Raw genomic sequence first — 23,915 nt, 5'->3', positions numbered from 1 at the left:
GAAGGTAGCAGGAGGGGAAGAATGAAGGGGGGGAAATCGGAGGGGTAGATGAACCATGAGAGACGATGGACTCTGAAAAACAAACTGAGGGTTCTAGAGGGGAGGGGGGGTGGGAGGATGGGTTAGCCTGGTGGTGCGTATTGAGGAGGGCACATTCTGCATGGAGCACTGGGTGTTATGCACAAACAATGAATCATGGAACACTACATCAAAAACTAATGATGTAATGTATGGGGATTAACAGAATAAAAAAAAAAGAAAGTAACAATCAGTACCCATTTATAAGTGCTGGTAAGTCTTTTTTGTGTACTTCCTAGAAACTGAGAATAAGATTGATTCTAATGACGGAGTTCCAAACTCTTTTGCAATTGACCTAGTTTCCAGTGCTTTGCTTTCAACAAAATTAAGGAGGCTATTTTTTTTTAGCTGATAATTATAATTATATAACTATAATTATATTTAATGATGATGATAATGTGACCTTTGGCTTATAACTGAGAGGCCTAAATCCTTAAATGATATTGTTCTAATAGAACCTCTCTCATTTCACTCTCTTTATGTGAACGAGATTTCTTGGTGCTTACACCTATATGATAGGAAACAGAACAGGAATATTCTAGAATAGAAATAGAATAGAAAAAATAGGAGGTAAATAGATAGTGGAAATTTGCCTCAATAGAGCAATAAGTAATATTCATTCAAGGATACAAAATCTGACTGTGGAAACCAAATGGCTGAAATGTACAATTTATTTCATTAAGAAATTATTTTCAAACAAAATTTTATCTCTTGTGTTTCCTATTTATTAAGATTGTAGTAGATAGGGCGCCTGGGTGGCTCAGTTGGTTAAGCGACTGCCTTCGGCTCAGGTCATGATCCTGGAGTCCCTGGATCGAGTCCCGCATCGGGCTCCCTGCTCAGCAGGGAGTTGACCCTCCCCCCTCTCATGTGTTCTCTCTCATTCTCTCTCTCTCAAATAAATAAATAAAATCTTTAAAAAAAAAAAAAGATTGTAGTAGATATGTATGGTCTCGATAAGTAATATACTGACAACTCTTGTTATGATCATTCAATCCAGAAAAATTACATTACTACTCAGAACCTTATAGGTACAAAAACTTTTTTTAATGATTTTGATTATCTTTAGTTACAGAAATGAATGATAAGGTGTTCATTAAAATATATTGAAGAATAAAATACCAGGATAAAATTATGTGGGAAATTAGAATGGAAATACAAAATCAAGAAGAAACAAGAATGATGTAAAATTTCCAACTAGCAACAAAAGGATCCAACAAATGGATGATGGTAAGCAATAAATGACTAACGGTATGTACATTTCATTGGATATGTTTAAAAAGTGATATTACAGTTTTATTTTTAAAATAGTATTTATAATACATTTTTTATCATCTTGCACATGATGAAAAATTTAAGTTAAGGAAGTGTGAGGAGTTACATGTTTAATAAAATTCTTTTAGGGAATATAAGAAAAAAGATTGAAGACCAAAGAGTATAAAAGTCTTAGTTGAGAATGCTGAGAAAAGTATTATTTTTGCCACATAATATATATTTTAAATGTACCTAATAAAATTTGCAATGAAAAATCAAAATGATAAAGTTGATGACACCCAATTTATTCTTCCATTCCCAGAGTTCAAGTTACAATGATGATTTTTGCTTCATCCAAATATGGATTTTTATTTTTAATTATTAGTCATTTAGCCAAAATATAGGTTTGTTGCACATCTAATAGGTTTAATTATGCCTAGGACCTCTTATAAGTCATTTATTACTTATTATAAGTTAATTTATCCCACATTAAGTGGGTGGAGAGTAAGTATTATTTATGGCAGTGCAGGAGTGGAGGGGGAGAGCACAGGGGAATTCAGTAGAAGAGAAAAGAACATAAAGATTCTAGTGAGGGAAGGACCCAAAATCAAACAGAAGAGTTTTATATTCATTCAGCAAACATTTGCCAACTACTAAGGGCCAGGACAATGCTTTATTATAGCTTATTCTATTTGACTTGGCTTTATGTCACCCAGTTTATTATCTTTCTTAGAATTTAAATATTTTACATACCTATAGTTTTAAATACAGTTCCAAAAGGTGGCCACGTACAGTATCATCACTCCTCACTCTCTCAGGTCGTTTACAAAAATGTAGTCAAAAGGGCCCCTGGATGGCTCCGTTGGTTAAACGTGGGACTCTTCATTTCACTCAGGTCATGATCCTCCGGTCATGAGATTGAGCCCCGCCTCCCGCTCGGTGCTGGGTGTGGAGCCTGCTTAAAATTCTCTCTCTCCCTCTGCCCCTCCCCTCACTCGTGCTCTCTCTCTCACCCTCAAATAAATAGATCTAAAAAAAATAAAAGTATGTCAAAAACAAAATATACTTCATCTATAGAAATGTCTGTTTCTCATCACATCCTATTTTAGAGTTTAAACCGTTCTCTATTCAAAATAAGCACACTTCATTTTGTGTGTTAAATTAATGTAACAGTGTGGATCTTTCTTATTTTCAGGACTCCATGAAAATAGATTCTAACATCCCAGTCTCCCTTGGAAAGCAAATAGGATGATGAATCACTATTGATAACATTTTTTTTAAGATTTTATTTATTTATTTGACAGAAAGAGCACAAGCAGGGGGAGCAGCAGAGGGAGAGGGAGAAGCAGACTCCCCGCCGAGCAAGGAGCCCAACATGGGGCTCGATTCCAGGACCCCAAGATCATGACCTGAGCCTAAGGCAGGTGCCGAAGGCAGACAGTTAACTGACTGAGCCACCTAGGAGCCCGGATAAAATATTTTTATATTGCTCAAAGTAGAATTAAATAAGAATGTTCATCAATTAAAGGTCATTTCCTTAGGGAATAAAATGAATTAATTGGCTTTTATTCTAGATGTTCAATGAACTAAGAAATAATAAGTATGTTTTATATGGGTTGTATCCAAATGAACTATCATTTTCTTTATAAACAAGCAAACATAAAGAGAGCTATAAAATGCAAATGTTAAGCCACTAAACAAGGGAGAGATTGTCTTCAGATTTATTTTGTTTAAAATCCTGTGATACGGGGTGCCTGGGTGGCTCAGCTGGTTAAGCGACTGCCTTCAGCTCAGGTCATGATCCTGGAGTCCCGGGATCGAGTCCCGCATCGGGCTCCCTGCTCGGCAGGGAGTCTGCTTCTCCCTCTGACCCTCCTCCCTCTCGTGCTCTCTGTCTCTCATTCTCTCTCTCTCAAATAAATAAATAAAATCTTTAAAAAATAAAAAAATAAAAAATAAAAATAAATAAAAATAAAATCCTGTGATAAATTCCACTTCTTTGCTTCATTAAAGAACCATATAGGATGAAGCTGAGGGGAATATGTGATGCTCCCTGGACTACTAAGAACCGATGTGGAATATGTATTTACATTAATAGCTCTTTTAAAAAAAGAAAATGAAAGTCAAGAATCTTAATCGATTTCATCAAGTCATATAATTTATTTTGTTTCTTCTTAAAAATATTTAAGGTACTGATTAATGATCAGAGCCAGTGTAGCCTAAAAGTCCTATTTTTCAAAGACAGAAAATTTGAGAAAGTGGGTCAAAGAATACTGATGGTCATAGAAATAATCTGGAATTGATTTTTTTATGCTGGAAGTAGTTAATATGTTACAAAAATAAATGGCTAGCAGTTTACTTTCACTGCCCATCAGGTAAAATAAAAACCAGTGATTCTGGAACAAGAACAGAGTTCAAGGAATCAAGGACTCAGATTCCTATTATTTCCTCTTTCTCTCCACACCATGAGGGGAAATCAACTGCCCAATCCAGTCTTGATTCTATTTTTCCTGCTCCTTCCCAGAGATGCTTCCACTGCTTCAAAACCGTAAGCAACATTTCCAGAAAATTCTATCGTCCTTCTCTTTTCCATTGTGTTATCTGCTTCTTGATATGTCTCTCTTATTTATTTTCTGATTTCCTATGAAATTATCTGCTGTTCAAGGGGTTTGGAAAGGTCAGTAAATTGTTATGGCTCATGTGGAAAGAAGCATACTCCAGTTCTAGAAAACATGGAGACATAGGGCAATAACATTTGTGAAACCTTCACCAAATAAGAATACATTCATTAAATAATAATATAGAATTCCTGCCAAAAAGAAAAAAAAAAGGATACATTCTTTATTGTCTCATGAAAAGGGCTGCAGTGTCTCGTCCACTGTGAAATGACTCAGTAGCCGTATTTTCCCTCAGTCAGGGATCTCCAGGATGGATGCATGACTTTCACACAAGCCAGGATGTGTGTGTCAGACCACTCAATTCTTCAGCAAACCTGTAGAGGCTGGCGTTAGATCTTGGGAATATACAGATTAACAAAATGTGGACCCTGCCCTCAATACCTCACAGTATAGAAAATAGGAGGAGATAGTGCACAGAGAAAGGAATACAGTGCAAAACCTGCAAGCATTGCAGGAGTCTGTGAGAATGCCCACAGAGAAAACCTCCCTCCTCCTGGAACCTTTAAGGGAGATAGGAGAAGGGACATCACCTAAGTCTGCAGAGAGAAAGTTGTTTTGGGGATGTCTTATTGAAGTAAATAGAATGTATCCAGATAGACAAGGACACTCCAGAAAGAGAGAGAGTCCTGGGCAATCAGAGCATTGCATAGTACAGCACATTTGAGTGGTTGTAAATGATGGGTAAAGAACAACAGGAAAGGGATATTTTCTTCTGGGTGGACATGGTAATATATTTGGTGATTAGTGTTACATGGTTTGGCTTGGCTTCCAACAGAATGAAAGAGGGGAAAGAGCTAAAATTGCTTCTGAAATAATACTGCAAAGCAATTCAACTCCTCCTCATCTATTAATCGCTATCACTTTCGTGTCCTGGAATAAGGAAATTCATATCATCCACATGAAACCCAAGACCACCTGCAGACAGGTTCTTAACACTTTCAGTGATAATCAATTGGTTAATCACATTGTGTTGTTGCTTAAAAAAAAAAAAAAGTTTTTTCAGCTTTATAGACATATAATTGACAAATAAAATTACAAAATATTTCAAGTGTACCACGTGATGGTTTCACATACATATATAATGGAAGGATTCCTCCCATTAGGTGAATTAACACATCCATCTCATGCGTATTTACTCTTCTTCTTTTTTTTTTTTTTGTGAGAACATTTAAATTCTACTTCCAGCAAATTTCATTTATACAATGCAGAGTTATCAACTATAGTCACCAGGTCATACATTATATGCCCAGACGTCATCTTATTATAAATGAAAGTTTGTACCCTTTTACCAACCTCTCCCTATTTCCTTCAACACCCCTCCACCCCAGCCCCTGGCAACCACTTTTCTGTTCTCTGTTTCTATGAATTTGACTTTTTTTTTAAAAGATTCTACATATAAGTGATAGCATGCAATATTATCTTTCTCTACATATTTCTCTTATAATGACCTCAAAGCCCATCCATGTTGTTGCAAATGATAAGATTTCCTTTTGTTAAGGCTGAACAATATCCCATGTTGATCCACTTCTAATTTTGAAAATAACTTCCTTTCTTAAAAAAGACTTTATTTATTTGAGGGAGAGGGAGAGAGAGAGCACGAAAGAGATGGGGAGGGGTAGAGGGAGAGGGAGAAGCAGACTCCGAGCTGAGCAGGGAGCCTGATGTGGGGTTCGATCCCAGGACTCCAAGATCATGACCTGAGCCAAAGGCAGACGCTTAACCGACTGAGCCACCCAGGCGCCCCTGAAAATAATTTCTATCCAAAATACATAATGACTCATGGATTGCTTATCCATAGCTTATGAATAGTTTTACAAATATTGTGAGAGTGAATATCCCCACAATACAAGAGAAGCATATTAATGTTCAACTTGTTGGAGGTTTCTGAGTTTCTAAGATCTTTTGGATTAGCCTTTGAAGAATACATTCCTCTACCCTCTTGCTGAAATCTGGCTCTGTTCTGTGATTGGTGATCACAGAAAAGATGATCTAGAAAACAGCCACAATAATGATGTCTTTTTAACTTCTCCATGATTGATCCAGAAACTTCTCCACAGGCAGTATCTGGTGCTGGTCCCATCAGAGCTGTACACTGGGGTCTCTGAGAAGGCTTGTGTCATGCTTAATCACCTGAATGAGACGGTGACACTGAACATAATTCTGGAGTATGGAATGCAGACCAGAACCCTCCTCACAGACCTGGTGACAGAGAAGAACTCCTTCTACTGCAGCCCATTCACTGTTAGTATGGCTCCTCGGGATATGGAAGCTCATTAGAGGAAGAGCATATTAGCTGATGCCTGTGTCCTGACACCCGACAATAAAAAAGCATAGTGAAAAAACTGAGAGGCACAAAGTGACTTTCAAATTAGATTCTAAAAGTGAAGTTCTACTGACTATGCTTTCATAATATTTACAAACAATTCCAGTGCAATATGCAAAACGTAATAGTAGTTATGGGAAAGATTTCGCTTGCTCTTAAACTTGTGAGGGAAATAAAGTTCATTCCATTACCCATAAAAACACTGAAACTCATAAATTTAAGTGACTTATTTAAGATCTGACAAGTGGTTGTCGGTTAATATCTTGTCCTTGTAGCTTTTTATTACATAAGGAATTAAATAGTTAATCACAGGGCTTACTACCAATGATAACACAGAATGTTGATGTTGACCATTGGAAAATAACATTTGATAATTATTTTAATACCATCATATTGCTGTGGAAATGAAAGCATGTTATTTCCTTCACCCTCGTGACAGTTGACAGTTTGAAGAACTAGTTCCTTTTATTGCAGTGACATTTTCCCTTTAAATCAACAAAGGGTTACTGTCATGTTACATTAACATAAGAATCTATAAATCCAGGAACATAATTCTCGACTTATTCCTTACTCACTCTCCGGGACTAACCAGAGAAATAAGAAAGTCATAAAGGCTGAGACATTCAAAAGTGGGTCTGCGCAGATTTTTCAGCTCTTTTCTGTTTTACAGCTTCCAGAGTTACCATCTTCCTCAGGGTTGATTACTGTGGAGGTGAAGGGGCCAACCCAGCGGTTCATAAAGAGGAAGACAGTGCACATCACAAAAGTAGACAGCCTCATCTTTGTCCAAACAGACAAACCCATCTACAAACCGGGACAAACAGGTATCGGGGAACAAATCAGCGAGGGCAACTTTAAGGGGTGGGTGTGTGGTTCTCTATTCCTTTATTCTGCAGTCATGAAAATCCAGGCATGTCGTTATCTGTGTTATTTACCCCCCGATTCCCATTGGACGGTTTCAAGGGAAAATCTCTCTGTTTCAGTGAGATTCCGCGTTGTCTCTGTGGATGTCAATTTTCACCCTTTGAATGAAACGGTAAGTCTCATTACGGTGGATGAGTTTGGGGGAAACAGGCAAAAATGTCAAGCCCATTCTTTTCGAGAACCTGAGACCAATATGATCTCATAAGAGTACCAATGCTGGAGAATAGGGAAATCAGTTCACCAACTGCATTATTAAAATAAAATATTCAGTTGAATTTATCCTCTTAAAGATCCCAGTAATTTTTATTGAACAAAAGAAAATCAGTGCACTTGATTTCTCCCTTAGAGAAATGGAGACTTTCTCAGAGACAAATTTCATCTGCAAAATAAACTTCTTATTTGGCCCTTTTTACCTTAGCATAGGTTTCCACAATTGTACAATATTTCATAAAAGTAAAGTCATGACTTCTCAAGAGATATATGTCCCAAACGAAACATGTAAAGTGCCGTGAACCAAACTGGGGTACATTTCCTTGTTTGGACAAGAAATATACAGACTCATTTCCTCTGAATCAGATAGTTTATCAGTGCTGATGTCATGGCTTTCTTTTTCTAACCTCTATCCCATACTCATACTATTTTTTTTCCTTCCAGTTCCCAGTGGTTTATATTGAGGTAGGTAATATCTTAAGCATCTCAGTCAAGATGAGGACTTACTACAAGTTATGTTCCATTGCCCCTTGCCACCTCTCTCCTCCCCACTAGCACTTCCCCAAAACTAAACAGTTTTCCCTGTCTATCTTCAATCCTTTGGAGAGTGGATAAGATGTAAATGAAGGAATAAAATCCCCTGAGATGATACAAGTTCACGACTCTTCCAGTATTTCTGACCAAAATGGATATGCATAATTTCAAAAAGAGGTATTGCGAGCTGTACTCTCTCATAGCTGGTAACCTTGCTGCCCTTTCCTCAGTGTAGAATTCCTAGAAAACTTTGCCCAGTACCTTTTGTATCAATTTACCAACCATCTCTTACCCAACTCCCAAAAGTGCCCTCCCTAAAAGCTGTCCCTCTACTCAAATTATATATTTCAGTTGTTTCTATGAACTCATAACGTTTTTACCTATAGAATCCCAAGAGGAACCGAATTTTCCAATGGCAAAGTCTCAGATTGCAAGGAGGACTCAGCCAGCTCTCCTTCCCACTCTCAGTGGAGCCCACGCTGGGTATTTATAAGGTCAAACTGCAGAAGGAGTCAGGGGAAAAAATAGAGCACCCCTTTGAAGTGAATGAATATGGTAAGAATTCTGCCTGTGTCCAAGACATTTGTGACATTAGAGTATTTAAGAGTTTAAGAGTTTTTACACATAGGTACAAGCAAAAATCTAGCATATGGTAGTTGGAAATTAGCAAGTTTTTTTTATTTACCCAAATAGTCACTAAGCGTCTTTCATGCACTATCTCATTTAATCCTCTTATCAACCATCTGAGGCAGATACTATATTGTCTCCATTTTACAAATGAGTACATCAATACTAGAACAGTTAGTAATTTACCAAAAATCACAGAGCCAGTAAGAGGTAAGAGAGATTTTAATAGGTCTGTTACCCTATTCAAACAGAAATTGTTAACCAATACAACAAATATCTGCATGCATCTGTTGATCTGTATCTTATAACTGAAGGTACCTCCTGGCTGTCTATGACCTACACTTAGACTACTCTAATCAAAGTGGTGAGACATTAAAGCCATCTTATTAGTTATCAATCATGTGGATTTTCTCAAGTAAATTAAGTATATCATGCCATGGATGAAGAGACTTATCACAAAACTATCATTCCCCAAATTCACCTGGACTACCATGAGGATTATAGAACAGGGATATATTACAGGAACAGCTAGCCTTACACAACTGTGAGAGAGGATGGATGGGAAGGTAAGGGTCCAGCAGGGGGGAACTGGTGGATCAGAGGAAATTACTAACCAGTTCTGAAGCATTGGTGGGGATGAATAACTTAGCACCTTCAAGGGGTAACTTCAGCCGCCAAAGTGGACCACAAAGGGAAACTCATAGAAGAATCTATGGAAGACTGTATGTATCTGTACATCTTCTTTTCTACCACTTCAGTACTTCTGTAATCAAGCGTCTGATGGTGGGTCTCGGGCCTCTATTAGTCAGCAGGACAAGCAGTTGGGAAGAACTGGACATGGAAAGAATAAGGACAAATTGGAATTTCCTCGCCTCTCTGTACCTGTCACCACATCTAACCATGATGACCTTCAGAGACTAATGATGCTGCTTTCCTCCCATCTTTAAGTCTTGACCAAATTCAAAGAAGATTCTAGGAAATGCAGGGCCAGCGTAACCAAGTTAACATGGTACAAATACCCATGGTCATAAACACATCTCTGTGGTCAGTAGAGGCCCTGCTGCGTCTTAATGTAATTGAAATCATTTCATGTGATCCTATGTTATAAGGTTCTGTAATAGTCATTACTAATACTGACAAGATATCCTGCCCGCCCACCTTCACCTCTTTCTTCCTTCTGTTAACAACAGTTTTGCCCAAATTTGAGGTCCAAGTGAAAATGCCCAAGACTATTGGTTTTCTAGAGGAAGAATTTACGGTATCCGTCTGTGCCCTGTGAGTTACATTATTTCATAGCATTTCTATCTCCCTACTTTATGTGCACTGCAAGTAATCGTTATCAGACTTCAAAGTATTTTAATTAGAGAATGACTTTCTCTCCAACATGCCTGAGCTCCAGCTAGGGAGTGGGGGTGGCAGCATAGGACACTTTTACTTCTACCAATAAAAGCATTTACACTTAAAATGTGCCAGATAATGTTTTAAGTGCCTTGTGAGATGGGGATAGTTATCCTTAGTTTGCAAATGAGGAAACTATAACATGTGGGGGATAGAAAACTTGTTCAAGTTTCTACATACAGTAAATGGGAGACTAGAATTTAAGTCTAACAGTCTGGCTCCAGATCCTGAACTCTTTGCCACTATCCTATATTGCTTCTGCAATTAAAAAAAAAAAAAAATCTAGCTTCATGAAACATTGTACATGGCAGAGACTGTGCCAAACTGAACACAGGACATCCAGCTCAAGTTCATGCTCATGTTCATAACTTCTGTGTTTTTTTGTATCCTATGATCCCCATTTTTTTTATTGCTCCCAATTTCTTAAACTATGGAAAATTAGGGGGAAAAAAAGGAGACTTTCTTAAATAGGTATATAGCTATATAATGTAGAATTTAAAAGATGTGTCATAGTTATTTCTTCCCTGATTGCCTTTTAGTTCAGTAGAACATTCTCCACATACACTGAGGAGAGACACTTTACCTCTTGCTTTTGAAAATAGTATGAGGATCATATTTTCATCTTTCTCACCAGTTTGATGTTTAGATTTTTCCCTCAGAAGGAAGAGCCCTTTGAGTGACATTTAAAGATAACATTCAACAAAGTGAGATTTGGTAAATAATTTATAGCTTTATCAGCACTTCTAGAAATTAGGGGGGAAAAAAACTTTAAAAAGGGGAGGATCAGGGTCATCGAAGTCAAACCTCATCTACCTCACAATTTGGACCAAAGCAATAGGCCTCAAACTTAGGTGAACATCAGAATCTATGGAGGTAATTAAAATGTAGATTCCTTGACCCCACATCTAAAGATTCCAATCATAAATCTAAGGAAAGATTCAGGACTCTGAATCTCAATACATATCTCAGGTAATTTCAATGTAGGTAGTCCATTAAGCATACTCTGAGAAACAACAGACTAAGTTTGGCTTCGCATCTTGTCTTACTTCACTCAGTCTGCTATGACAAAATACCACAGAGTGGGTAGTTTATAAACAACAGAAATCTATTGCTCATAGTTCTAGAGGCTGAGAAATCCAAGATCAAGGTGCCAGCATGGTCACGTTCTGGTGAAGGTTCTTTCTGGTTCATAGCTGGCGCCTTCTTGCCATGCCCTCATATGGTGGAAGGGGCAAAGGATCTCTCTGGAGCCTCTTTTATGAAGGCACCAATCACATTCATGGGGGCTCCACCTGCATTATCTAAGCACCTCCCAAAGACTTCATCCCCTAATACTACCATCCTTGGGGTTTAGGATTTCCACATATAAATTTGGGGGGATGCAAACATTCAGACCATACCTTAGCATATCCGTCCATCAGATTTGGCAGAATCAGACTAAGTCATTATGATACTGTTCGTATATAACAGATATGTTATATGATATGTAGCTAGTGTATTTAAATTCCCATTTAAGTTCTCATTTATCCTCTTAAAATACATATGAATTAGGGAAGACCTAGAAATACCCTGTCTACATATCCTTAAATTTTTCCCTAAAACAACTTAGGTATTGTCAAAGCTGGAATTATAACCTAGATAACCTGACGGTGGGGAAAGAAGGAAATAAGATAGTCTTTTTTTTTTTTAAAGATTTTATTTATTTGTTTGAGAGAGAGAATGAGAGAGCACGAGAGGGGGGAAGGTCAGAGGGAGAAACAGACTCCCCGCTGAGCAGGGAGCCCGATGCGGGACTCGATCTCGGGACTCCAGGATCATGACCTGAGCCGAAGGCAGTCGCTTAACCAACTGAGCCACCCAGGTGCCCAGAAATAAGATAGTCTTATAGTAAAACCTCAACTGAAAGGGAGGAAAGATCTGAGAAAAACTACATTGTTCATTTTTCATTTAGAAGTGTTTCAAAAAGATTCAGTAAGTATCTTCTCTTAGAGTTGTAGATGTAGGTCCACTTAGATAATTAAGACATAGTTTCAAAATAAGTGTTTCTAAAGTACAAATGGTATGGGAAGGAAGTATATGTGCTCTATGAACAAGATGGATAAATGAATGGATCCAATCGTGTGAAAAATATCTGAGTTGTTTATATCAAATATCCTTTTGTATAACTGCTTTATCGTTACAGATACACATATGGAAAGCCTGTCTCTGGTCTGGTGACAATTAACGTATGCAGAAAATACTCCCGATACCGTTCTGTCTGCCATGGAAGACATTCACAAAGTATCTGTGAAGAATTCAGTCAACAGGTATATGGAAACCATTCTCCCCAGGACACTAACACCAGATCTTGTTTTCTCATGGATTTTAATGCAAGAAAGAATATCATACAAAAAAATACAATACTGTATGGTGAAAACAGTTCAACAGAGAGTAGTGTGGAGTAAGGGAAACATTGTAAGATTGCCTGCCAATATTAGGAGCCCACTTGAGAGTTGGGTTCATGAATTTATAGTGGTATTTATTTGGCCAGTTTTGTAATTTCCTTCTGAGAGCAATCAGCATGCCAGGTATAAAGGCATAAGATAATGTGGAAGTATCCAAAGTTGGTCTTTATCAAACAGATAATAGAAAAAGAATGTGGCAGATGTTAAGAATTTGGTTAGTGGGAGGGGGCACTTGGCTGGCTCAGCTGGTAGAGCATGTGACTCTTGAATTCAGGGTCATGAGTTCCAGCCCCATGTTGGGTGAAGAGCTTACTTAAAAAAAAAAAAAAAAAGAATTTGGTTAGTGGGAGAATCAAATGACTTGTTATAGAATCTAAACCTCATATGGAAGAATATGAAACCAGCATAAAAAGAGAACATAAAAGCCCAGTGGCAGTGAGTGGGCACTGTAAGGGTACGGAAAAGAAAGTTATCAAAGCTTCAGAGAGGGGCGCCTGCATGGTTCAGTTAAGCATCCAACTCTTGGTTTCAGCTCTGGTCATGATCTTGGGGTGGTGGAATCGAGCCCCACTTCGGGCACTGTGCTGGGTGTGGAGCCTGCATAAGATTCTCTCTCTCTCCCTCTCCCTCTGCCTCTCTCGCTACCCTCCTCCCCCATGCATGCATGCATGCACTCTTTCTCTAAAAAAAAAAAAAGTTGCAGAGAGCAAATGAATGAAAAGCAAGGGTGATGAATATGATGATGAATGTCAAAATAAACATCAATAAGAAAGATAAACATGAGGGGTGCCTGGGTGGCTCAGTCGGTTAAGCGGCTGCCTTCGGCTCAGGTCATGATCCCAGGGTCCTGGGATCGAGCCCCACATCGGGCTCCTTCCTCAGTGGGGAGCCTGCTTCTCCCTCTCCCTCTGCTTGCCACTCCACCTGCTTGTGCTCTCCCTCTCTCTATCTCTAATAAATAAATAAATAAAATCTTAAAAAAAAAAAAAAGAAAGATAAACATGAGAAAAATCAGGTTGCCAAAACTTTACTATATCAGGGACACAGGAATTAATTTTTATTTTCCAGTGAGTAAATTAAAAAATGATTAAGTAAACTATAAGTAAATATAAGTAAATTAAATATGATTAAATTTTATTACACAATACATATTTTCATGTAAATAAGTAAAAAAATTAAAACAAATCTTTCTTAAGATGTGGGTCCCAATGTTTAGTTTGGAAATCTAATTACTATAATGATTCATCTATTCAATAAATATATATGTTTTTATTAATGTCCTAGGCATGGAGAAATACAGTTAGAAAATATAATCCTTAGTCGATGTGTAGATGAAGGTGCTCACAGAGGAGATGTTATATCTGAGTTGCGTTTAGAAGAGCAGTAACTGTTGGCCAAGATAAGAATGGAAGAAAAAGAATGTTATCACTTGAGGAACAATGTATGCAGAGAGAGTATGACGGCACATTTTGAAACTAGGACATTTAATTTGGCAGAAACGGGATAGGCTTTCAGAAGAGAAGGAGGAAGGCAGAGGTTGGCAATGAGTAACTCAACGATTAATGATGACATTTGATATCATTTTTGGCTTGGGAAGAAATTTGATGTCATTTTTGGCTTGGGAAAGGATCAACCCCTAAAAGATGGTCAGAACATTTGTAAAATTTCCTTTGGCCACCGAAAAACTTTTACAGATTGATAACTGACTTTTTTGACAGCAAACCAGAGGACCCAGGAACTCTCTTTCTTTCTCTTCAGGCAGACAGTGAAGGCTGTTTCACACAACTCGTGAAGACTAAAATATTCCAGCTGAGACAGAAGGGGTATGACATGAGCATACAAGTGGAAGCCAAAGTCAAAGAGGATGGAACAGGTTCGTGTTATTTTCAAATATTTATTAATTCATTAATTCACCAATATGTTAAGCATTTATCAAACATCCATTCCATGTGAAACACTTTGTAGTTTCTGGGGACTATGAAAATAACACGGTCCCTGCTGTCAAGGATCTAGAAATCTAAAGAGAAATTACATGTATGTATGTATATGTGTATATGTATATATGTTCGTATGTATATATTTATAACCATAACAAAATTTCCACGAGAAATGTAAAAACTAAAGTCCAAATGAGTATGAAGAGAGAGAATTAATTCTTATATAGGGACAAAGAAAGTTTATAAAGTAGCATGTGAGCTGATTTATATAGAATGACTAATATTTTGAAAGCTCATGATGGACTGGGAATATATGATTGGCATAAAACAAATGTGTTTGGTCTCAAAATAATCTGACAATGTAAATTGGGGCTAAGGTGTGTAAAAAAGTAAATCGTATGCTAAAAAGATTAGACTTTATTGTTAAAAACCTTGGATATTGGCAGATAGATTTAAGGAGAATGTTCTAAATAAATTGATATTTTGAAAATATAATTCTAGCAGACATAAAGAGGACAGGCTACATGAAACAATTTGTTACATGTGATACCTCAGATTACTATTCAAAATTGCTCCAAAGATATCAGATCTGGGACCTAGGAAATGGAAACGCCATTAACCAAGATAAGGAGTAGATGAGAAAGAACTATGGTGATGAGAATGTGTCAAAGATAATTAATTGTAATCTGGAATTTCAAGATAGAAGTTGACTCATTCTGCTTTAAAAATAATTTTAAAAGAAAACCAGAGCAAAATCAAGACCAGAAATGTAAATCTGGAATGATTCTAATTGTATCTATATCCTCCTAAGAGTAAGTGCAATTATTCTGAAAGCAAACTCACTTAGCATTGCTAAATAGGGGCTAGAGACAAACAAGGAAAGTCCCAAGCACAGAAACAACTACATTTAGGACATAGTGTCAAATAAACCAGCATAATAAAATTAGAAGCCGTAGGGATAGGGGAAAACAAGAGAGCTTTAGATGATGAAGCCAAGACACAGATTACACTTCACAAATGGAAAGGCACCAGGCTTTGGCTATACGGGAAGGGGCATACAGTCAAAAGAAGGGTCTTGCTGGGGAAGTATTTGTGATAGACATTTAAGCATACTTTGAGGCCAATGTGAAGAATCATGTTGTATGCAAAAAGTCGTGGGGAGAGGGGAGGGATCTGAGAGAGACAAACAAAAGTGGAGCAAGATCACAGAGGAGATGGGAAGAATTTAATAACATGGATGGAACCAGTAAGACACTTGTGAAACCAGAGAAATTGGGGAATTAGGTACAATAATTTTTGTATGAAGGTGAAACTAATGTCAAGTTGCTTGTATTTTCTAAGTGTGAAAAATTCTGGAAAGGATAAAAAATAAAATAGGGATAGTACCTTTTCATGATGGAGTGAAGCTGGGTTGGAGGCGGGAGGTGAGTTGAATCTAAAGAACAATTCAACTGCACTTATTTCTTTTTCAGAGTTGGAATTAACTGGGCATGGATCATGTGAAATCACAAATACCTTAAGCAAACTGAAATTTACAAAAGCGGATACACATTATAGGCATGGGCTCCCTTTTTTTGGGCAGGTAAAATATCTTCTCAATAGAATCACAATTTGGGGGATGTGGACTTAAAGAAAATGAATTTTTATACCACAAAAGTACAATTGATTATAAAAATAAATATTTATTTAGAATGAGAAAATTTACAGCAAATGACAAACTTAAAAGGCAAATACCATCACATTCAGAAAAATAAAGCACACTTTTATTAGTTAACTTCCTAACACACCTCTATAATACATTTTTCCTGTGTAGTTTGGCTCCATACTCTTTTATTTCCTCGTTTTAAAAGGTTTTTTTTTCAGGGGCGCCTGGGTGGCTCAGTCGTTAAGCGTCTGCCTTCAGCTCGGGTCATGATCCCAGGGTCCTGGGATCTAACTCCGCATTGGCCTCCCTGCTCCGCGGGAAGCCTGCTTCTCCCTCTCCCACTCCCCCTGCTTGTGTTCTCTCTCTTGCTGTCTCTCTCTGTCAAATTAATAAATAAAAATCTTTTAAAAAAATAAATAGATAAATAAAAATAAATAAAAGGGGTTTTCTTTCAGCTTCAAAGCTGAATATTGGTAATAATATTGGTAAGTTTTCAGACTGATATCCAATTTAGTAAACTATCAATTTTCTGTCATATAAGAGATATAAGGTTTCTAAGCATTTTAAGTTTCCTTTTTTAGTAACTAATCTTTGAATTGACAGTGATAAGCGATTGACAGTTGATAGACAATTGGCAGATGATAGTCAATTTCTTTATTAACTGTGAAATTCCTAAGTATTTCACAGTTGATGACATTATGAATTTTATATTTTCTTCATTTATTGCAGCATTTTGTATCAAATTGGCAAGAAATTAATAAATGTATAGATATGATTGGGCAGGGCCATTTCGGACCAAGAAAAGAATGTGAGAAAACTAAGGACTTAAAGATGAATATGACTTGGTCAGAAATTTAAGAAAGAGGGGAGAATGGCCAAGGCCCTAGGTGTGAAACAGCTTTTAAAGAGCAGAGAACTAAGAGTGTGACTGACTGAGGTAGAAGATATAACTAACTGGGTTGGCTGGATAGTTATAGGTAAGCCAGAACAGATCTTGAGGGCCTTTTGGGTTATGTTTAGAATTTTGGACTGAGAAGTTATTGAAGGTTTTAAGGAGAATAACATGATCAGTTTAGCTCAGGCTGTAGAGAGAGTGGTTTGAAGTCAGCATGAAGTAGCAAGAGGGTGAACTGTGTAAAAAAGTTAAAATAGTTAAAACAGTAAAAAAGGTTTAAAAACTATTGGAAACCATATGGGAAAAAATATTGTGTTCTCTCAGCTGAGAAAAGAGGAGCTAAAATAAAAACAAAGCATTTATTTGGGGCCTCAGAATTACAATTTGGGAAAAACAGATTTGGGCTGCAGTTCAAATAGTGCTCCCTGTCCCTGAGAACAAATATCAAGGGTTTTTAAAGACAAAGGAGAATTCTTGTGTGTGCTATTCATAAGGAATTTTGATTGGTGTTGATGGCAGAAAACTAATCTTGACTGAATATAATTGGTTGCTAAGGCTATCACTGAGCAAAACCTTCTGTAGCAGGTTGCAGGGGTTTGGGCTGAGTTTGGCCCAGTTCAAAAGTTCATGGGTCCTCCAGTGAGGAGGTCATAAGACCCATCTCCTTAATGGCTTCCCAGCTCCATTGTAAACCCCTTGATAATTATTTCACCTTAAACAGGTTTAACTGGAATAGGAGAAGTAAATAAAATGTATTTAACAGAGTAAGAGATAACACTTGGCCATGGGTTAGCATTAGTCAGCGAAAAAGAGAAAATGATTTTTTAAAAGGCCCTTGATATTGCTGCATAACCTATGGGATGGATAAAAGCACCATATACTGAGATAGAGAACACTAGGGATGAAGAGTTGGAAAGGGTGATATTATGAGTCCATTTTTCGGATATTCTCAATTGTTTTGTGCCTACCGAATATCTAAATAGAAATGTCAAAAAGAAAAATAGTTTAGAGCCCAGAAAACAAATCTTATTTTCAGATTGATTCTAAGATCTTCAGTAAATGACAGCGGCCCCAAGGTCAAGAGGTGAACCCAACAGAGGGTGGAAGGTGTCATTGCTATGTAACACCAGCTATCACTTCCACACTTCTAGGTTCTTCTGGTTGATGAGAAGGATCAACCAATCCCCAATAAAACTGTAGTCGTCAGGGTGGATGTAACTGCATACCGTTCCAGCCTTACCACAAATGAGCACGGTCTGGTGAACATTTCCATCGATACCACCAAATTCATATCTTCTCTCTTTACAGTTACGGTAAGTGGGAAGGGGCATCTGGGACTGCAAAGAGATTGCTGAGGGCACATAATTTAAGGACAGGAAGCATGTAAATTCTAGGGAGAAGAGAAATTACAATTAAGAGTAAAATAGAAACTAAGCCATTTGGAGACCTAAATTATAAGAAAATGTTATTTGCCAGAAAACTTTCACTTTAGATAGACTCCATTTACAGCATGGTCTAGTTTCAGGAGACACTTATTAGATCATCTTGAAATTCCCTTGTAAAATTCAATATTTTTATAATTTTATTACATATTAGATTTTGTTTGGTTTCTTTGGCATACTGCTATTTTTTGTTTTCCATAAAAAATTTAAATATCTGTATGCAATTTATAGGCATAAGGGTATTAAGAAAAAGTAATTGATCCTGACTGTGAGTGAATATTATCTACTAAATCAGAATAGCACAACCTTAAATAAACTTAAGGAAAAGTCACTCACAGATTATGCTTTACTTGAGAAAGCAGACTGATGGAACCAAATAAGCACGGTTCACATAAAATCTTCAGTAAATGACTCTTAGAGTGACCAATATATACATAATGTACATTAACAAATAGCATTTTTAAGACTTTTACTCTTTCCACTAGGTCACTTACAAACAGAATAACCTCTGTTTTGATAACTGGTGGCTTGAAGAATTTCATACACAAGCACAGCACACTGTAAAGCGTATTTTCTCCCTGAGCAAGAGTTACGTTTCCCTTGAACTTGTTACTGGTACCAAGGCCTGTGGACAAATCCAGGATATCCGGGCACATTACATCCTGAATGGACAGATTCTGAAGAACGAAAAGGAATTAACTTTCTATTATTTGGTAAGAATGGAAACCACTGTAGCTCCTCCTAATTGTGTAGACCCCAAAAAGATTGAGTTCCTAAGTAATACCCTTTGTAAGATATCAGTGAAAACCCTTTTTTCTTGAAGAAAAGTTGTTTCCTAATAAAGTTATTAATGCTTTAATTTCTTATTATGCTCTGATCTCTACTGAAACATTTAGTTTTTATGAGTTCTAATGGAAAATTATTGAATGAGAGGAAAAAGCCTAAGAAAAATGCCTTGCTAGTCAAAAAGAATGCTTTCCTTAAAACTCAATAGAAAAATAAGCAAACTATAAGAAATCAAGAACTTAATCAACAGGAAATAAAAATTATAAACATTGGGGCACCGGGGTGGCTCAGTTGGTGATTAAGCATCTGAGTCTTGATTGATCTCAGGTCATGTCTTGATCTCAGGGTTGTGAGTTCAAGCCCCATGTTGGGATCATTTTGCACATGGAGCCTACTTTAAAAAAAAAAATCATAAACAATCTTCTGGAAAATATTCAATTTCGACTTTAATTGGAGAAGTGAAAAAAAAAACAATAAAGCCAGTAGCATTTTACACCTATAAAGCTTCTAAATAGTTTACAAAGTTCATGACTAGTACAATTGCAGGAGAAAAGGACATTGACAGGCATACTATAAATTGGTATGATACTTTTGAGACCAATAAACCTATTTGTGTCCCAAGACTAAAAATATGATCCAAAATTGGTAGTTACTCAAGTAAGTCATTTTAAGAAGAAAAATTTATGTGTAGGAAATTCTATATAGGAACATTAACTAGAAATAATATTTTTTTAAATTCTTTGAAAAAGTAAAAAAAAATTGATAAGTTAGAATCTTAGTTTTATTGCTTCCTAATTATGTGACCCTGGGCTATTTATATAATTTCATTTGTAAAGACAAATATCAATCATCTTCCCTGACTACTAGGGATGGTATTTATACCTATTTCATGGGAATATTGTGCACATTAAATCAAATCTGAAAACCAAATTATTTAGTTCAATGCCTGGTACATAGAGAGTATCAATACATTTAGTTTTTTAACAATAGAGAATACCGACATATATTTTATATCTGCCTTTACTGTATATTGCTTTGTGTATGTTTAAAATATTTATTGAAAGAACATGTAAGCTTGAAGTATTAATAGTCAAGATAAATAGCAAACATTAAGTAAAATATTAAAACACTGCAAAACTTCTATATCTGTTATTTAAGGTATGTCACTATACATATAGGAAAACACTGAAAGAGAACTTGAGTATTCGAAACTTTTGGACTGGCATAGTGAGATAATTTACTTATATATTTTAAATACGTTTACATAAGTATTTTACATAATACGTTACGTATTTTAGGATGTGCCCTTTAAAATGATAATGGATATATTTCCCTCTTCAGATCAAAGCAAGAGGAAGCATCTCCCAATCGGGAAGCCATGTGTTGTCCATTGAACAAGGAGACAGTAAGTACTTCCAGGAGTTCCTGGGTTTTTTCTCTCAAATACTCAAATCCTGAACATTGTAGCAAGATGGAGTTATTTTCACATCTTACATTTTACATGTACTTTTTATAGAGATGATGATCACCAACCTTCTTCCATCAACCAAAGATGAGGAAGCTAATATAAAAAGATGCCATAGTAGGTTCATTTTAGCCCATTTAGTATTTTTTCATTTTATAGCATTTCTATATTTTAAATTTTATTCCTAAGGTAAAATATATTCATTTTATAATTAAATGTTTTAAAACGCATAAAATAATTTGAAAGCACAGAAAATCACCAAAGAAAAATCTGACTGTGTAGGTCTTTGTATTCGTTTCCTATTGCCGCTATAATAGATTGCCACCTGCTTTCTGGCTTAAAACCATGCAAATTTATCAGCTTAGTTCTGTAGGTCAGGCTCTCCCTGGGCTAATATCAGGGTGTCAGCAGGACCGCATGCCTTCTGGAGCTCTAGGGAATTAATTATCTGTTTCCTTGCTTACGGACCTCCTGCATGCTTCAGTTTCTGTCTTCAACGCCAGAAGTACATCATCTTCAAACCTCTTTGTTGCATTTCTGCCCCCGCTTTAAAGATCACTGTGATTATATTGGGCTCACTTGGATAACCCAGAATAATCTTCCCATCTCAAGGTCCTTGACTTAATCACATTTGCAAAGTCCCTTTTGCTATATAACATATCATATACACAAGTGTTTGAGATTATGCTATCTTTGTGGGGACATTAGTCTACATATCACAAACTGCCCTCTGGCCCCAAAGATTCACATCCATCCCATATGCAAAATGCATTCACCCCGTTCCAACAACCCTAAAAGCCTCGGTCCTTTATAGCATTAACTCAAGTCCAAAATCTCATGTAAGTTTCATCAGCTCAAAAGGCCCAAATATCATCATCTCAATTATCTAAATTAGGTACTGGTGGGGCCTTGGGTGTAATCCTTTCTAGGATGACAAAGAGTGATTAGTCCCAAGAAATTTTGAAAGCGACTAGACAAACATTAGGTTTCAAGATACTGCTTTATCTGCATCTTACAAGTATTTGCAAGTGACATTTTCATTTATGTTCAGTTCAAAACATTTTTAAATTTCCCTTTGAATGTCTACTTTGGACTATGGGGGTTCATAAAATAAATGTTATTTAGTTTCTAAATATTGAGATATTTTTCTTATTGATTTCTAATTTAATGCCATTGCGATCATATCTTTTAAATTTACTGAGACATGGGGCACCTGGGTGGCCCAGTCAATTAAGTGTCTGACTCCTAATTTCAGCTCAGGTCATGATCTCAGGGTCATGAGATCAAGCTCCAAGTTAGCTCCGCACTCAGTGCAAAGTCTGCTTGAGATTCTCTCCCCCACCACAATTCCCCTGCTCATGCATGCTCTAAATTAATTAATTAATTAATTAATTAATTAAATAAAATCTTTTAAAAATTAAAAAAATAAATTTATTGAGACACAATTTTATGGCCTGAAATATGATCTACCCTGGTAAATGTTAGCATTTCTATTCTTTTGCTCTTAAGTGGAGTGTTTTCTAAATGTCATTTAAGTCAGGTTGGTTCACAGCATTTCTATATCTTAGATCATACTTTCCTTCTGGATTTTCTTGAATCATCAACATCTCTTGATGAAAGAATAATTGACTTTTCAAAAAAAGGGTCTGTTACAAAAAGATGAATACATTTGGTCTATTTATTTGTTACATGTCCCCAGTCTAAATCTCATAAGTAGCTTCCCTTTTTTCTATTCATTTGAATAATTATAGGCTAACATTTTACTAAGACAAAATAAAAATAAAATAAAAATTTTTTATTGACAGAGCATATTTAGAGAGATCAAAAAGCTCATTTACCCAAAACGGGTCAGAATATCCAGGAAAAAAAATGAAGAATAACATGTTACAAAGATTAAAATGTGTTTGTCTTTTATCTTTGAAACCTCATTTTTTTCTACTAGTCCTTGGCAAACAGTGGGTACACAATAAATATTCTTAAACTAATTCATAAATGAAAGGATATCTCTTTGTTTACAATTTGTGATAGCTAAACTTTATTTGAGGTTTATATATTTGAACTATCCTTGAGGAGAACTAAATTTGGAGATAGTATATCTTCCTGTTTTCATATATCTCTATAAAAAGACTTTTAGATAAAAACATTAATAAAATATGGTCCATGCCCTCAAGATGCCCTCAAGGTGTTATGCTTTTTATATGGTTTTAGTATTATCATTTCAAATTTTTTATGGAAGTATAATTAACACAATGTTATATTAGTTTCAGGTGTACAATATATTGATTCGACAATTCTATACATTACTCAGTGCTCACCATGATAAGTTGAGTCACCATCTATCACCATACAACATTATTACTATATTATTGACTGTATTCTCTATGCTGTACGACTCAGCCATAAAAAAAAGAATGGAATCTTGCTATTTGCGACAACATAGATGGACTTAGAGGGTATTATGCTAAATGACATAAGTCAGAAGTTTCAAATTTATTTTGACCCTGCGGTTTCTGTGTATTTTCACCACAAGCTGTCCTCAAATTTTCTATAGATATAGGACGGCTACAATTTTTAAAGCATTTTATGCTATAAGGAACTTAGAACATTTATGAGAAAATTAAGTGGGTATATCCTATAAGCACTATGTATGCACACAGAAAGAAACCACTAAGATAAATACAGGGAATTCTCTGATAAAAATCAGAGACACACCTTATTTTGTTTGTGATTATTTGTCCTTGTATCTCTGCAGTATTGAAAATGGCCTGAAGTAGAGACTGTGTTGCATTCTTTGAATTATCCTCAGGCATATGACAGGCATTGTGTTGTTTTGGATCATAAATAGAGATAATTAAAGATGTCTAGAAGTTCTTCTCTCTTGACTTTTTTCTTTTTTTTTTTTTTTAAGATTTTATTTATTTGAGGGAGAGAGAATGAGAGAGAGAGAGAGCACATGAGAGGGGGGAGGGTCAGAGGGAGAAGCAGGCTCCTTGCTGAGCAGGGAGCCCGATGTGGGACTCGATCCTGGGACGCCAGGATCATGACCTGAGCCGAAGGCAGTCACTTAACCAACTGAGCCACCCAGGCGCCCTCTCTTGACTTTTTTCTTAAGAAATCTTTTTTTTTAATTTTAAAACCAAAATGTGCATTAAATGTTTTTCTCTACTCAAGCAAAGGAAATGAACAAGTAATCCTACATCTTTAAGAAAAACTGTCATTGGTTCAGCATGTAGGTGTACGTGCACAATGGTAGAAATGCAAGTCTTCTCTTATTT

General features: G+C 36.4%; 1 protein-coding gene across 1 annotated transcript in view; it reads left to right on the top strand.

Annotated features, from left to right (window-relative positions):
* Positions 1-3,730: 3,730 nt before the first annotated feature.
* Positions 3,731-23,915, top strand: part of LOC102744929 (pregnancy zone protein-like) — a 44,829-nt gene continuing 24,644 nt past the window's right edge. Inside the window, exons 1-13 of the mRNA XM_081821183.1 lie at positions 3,731-3,880; positions 6,068-6,251; positions 7,004-7,157; positions 7,317-7,369; positions 7,912-7,932; positions 8,388-8,556; positions 9,819-9,903; positions 12,209-12,332; positions 14,229-14,343; positions 15,880-15,989; positions 18,099-18,260; positions 18,875-19,102; positions 20,517-20,580. Of these exons, the coding sequence (XP_081677309.1) occupies positions 3,798-3,880; positions 6,068-6,251; positions 7,004-7,157; positions 7,317-7,369; positions 7,912-7,932; positions 8,388-8,556; positions 9,819-9,903; positions 12,209-12,332; positions 14,229-14,343; positions 15,880-15,989; positions 18,099-18,260; positions 18,875-19,102; positions 20,517-20,580 (1,552 nt within the window). The 5' untranslated portion in view covers positions 3,731-3,797. The remainder of the gene's footprint in view (positions 3,881-6,067; positions 6,252-7,003; positions 7,158-7,316; positions 7,370-7,911; positions 7,933-8,387; positions 8,557-9,818; positions 9,904-12,208; positions 12,333-14,228; positions 14,344-15,879; positions 15,990-18,098; positions 18,261-18,874; positions 19,103-20,516; positions 20,581-23,915) is intronic.

This window comes from Leptonychotes weddellii, chromosome 5, assembly GCF_054177405.1.
Source record: "Leptonychotes weddellii isolate Sample4059 chromosome 5, ASM5417740v2, whole genome shotgun sequence".
Lineage (NCBI taxonomy): Eukaryota > Metazoa > Chordata > Mammalia > Carnivora > Phocidae > Leptonychotes > Leptonychotes weddellii.
The sequence above is the reverse complement of the archived record's forward strand: the minus strand, read 5'-3'. Positions and strand labels throughout refer to the sequence as shown.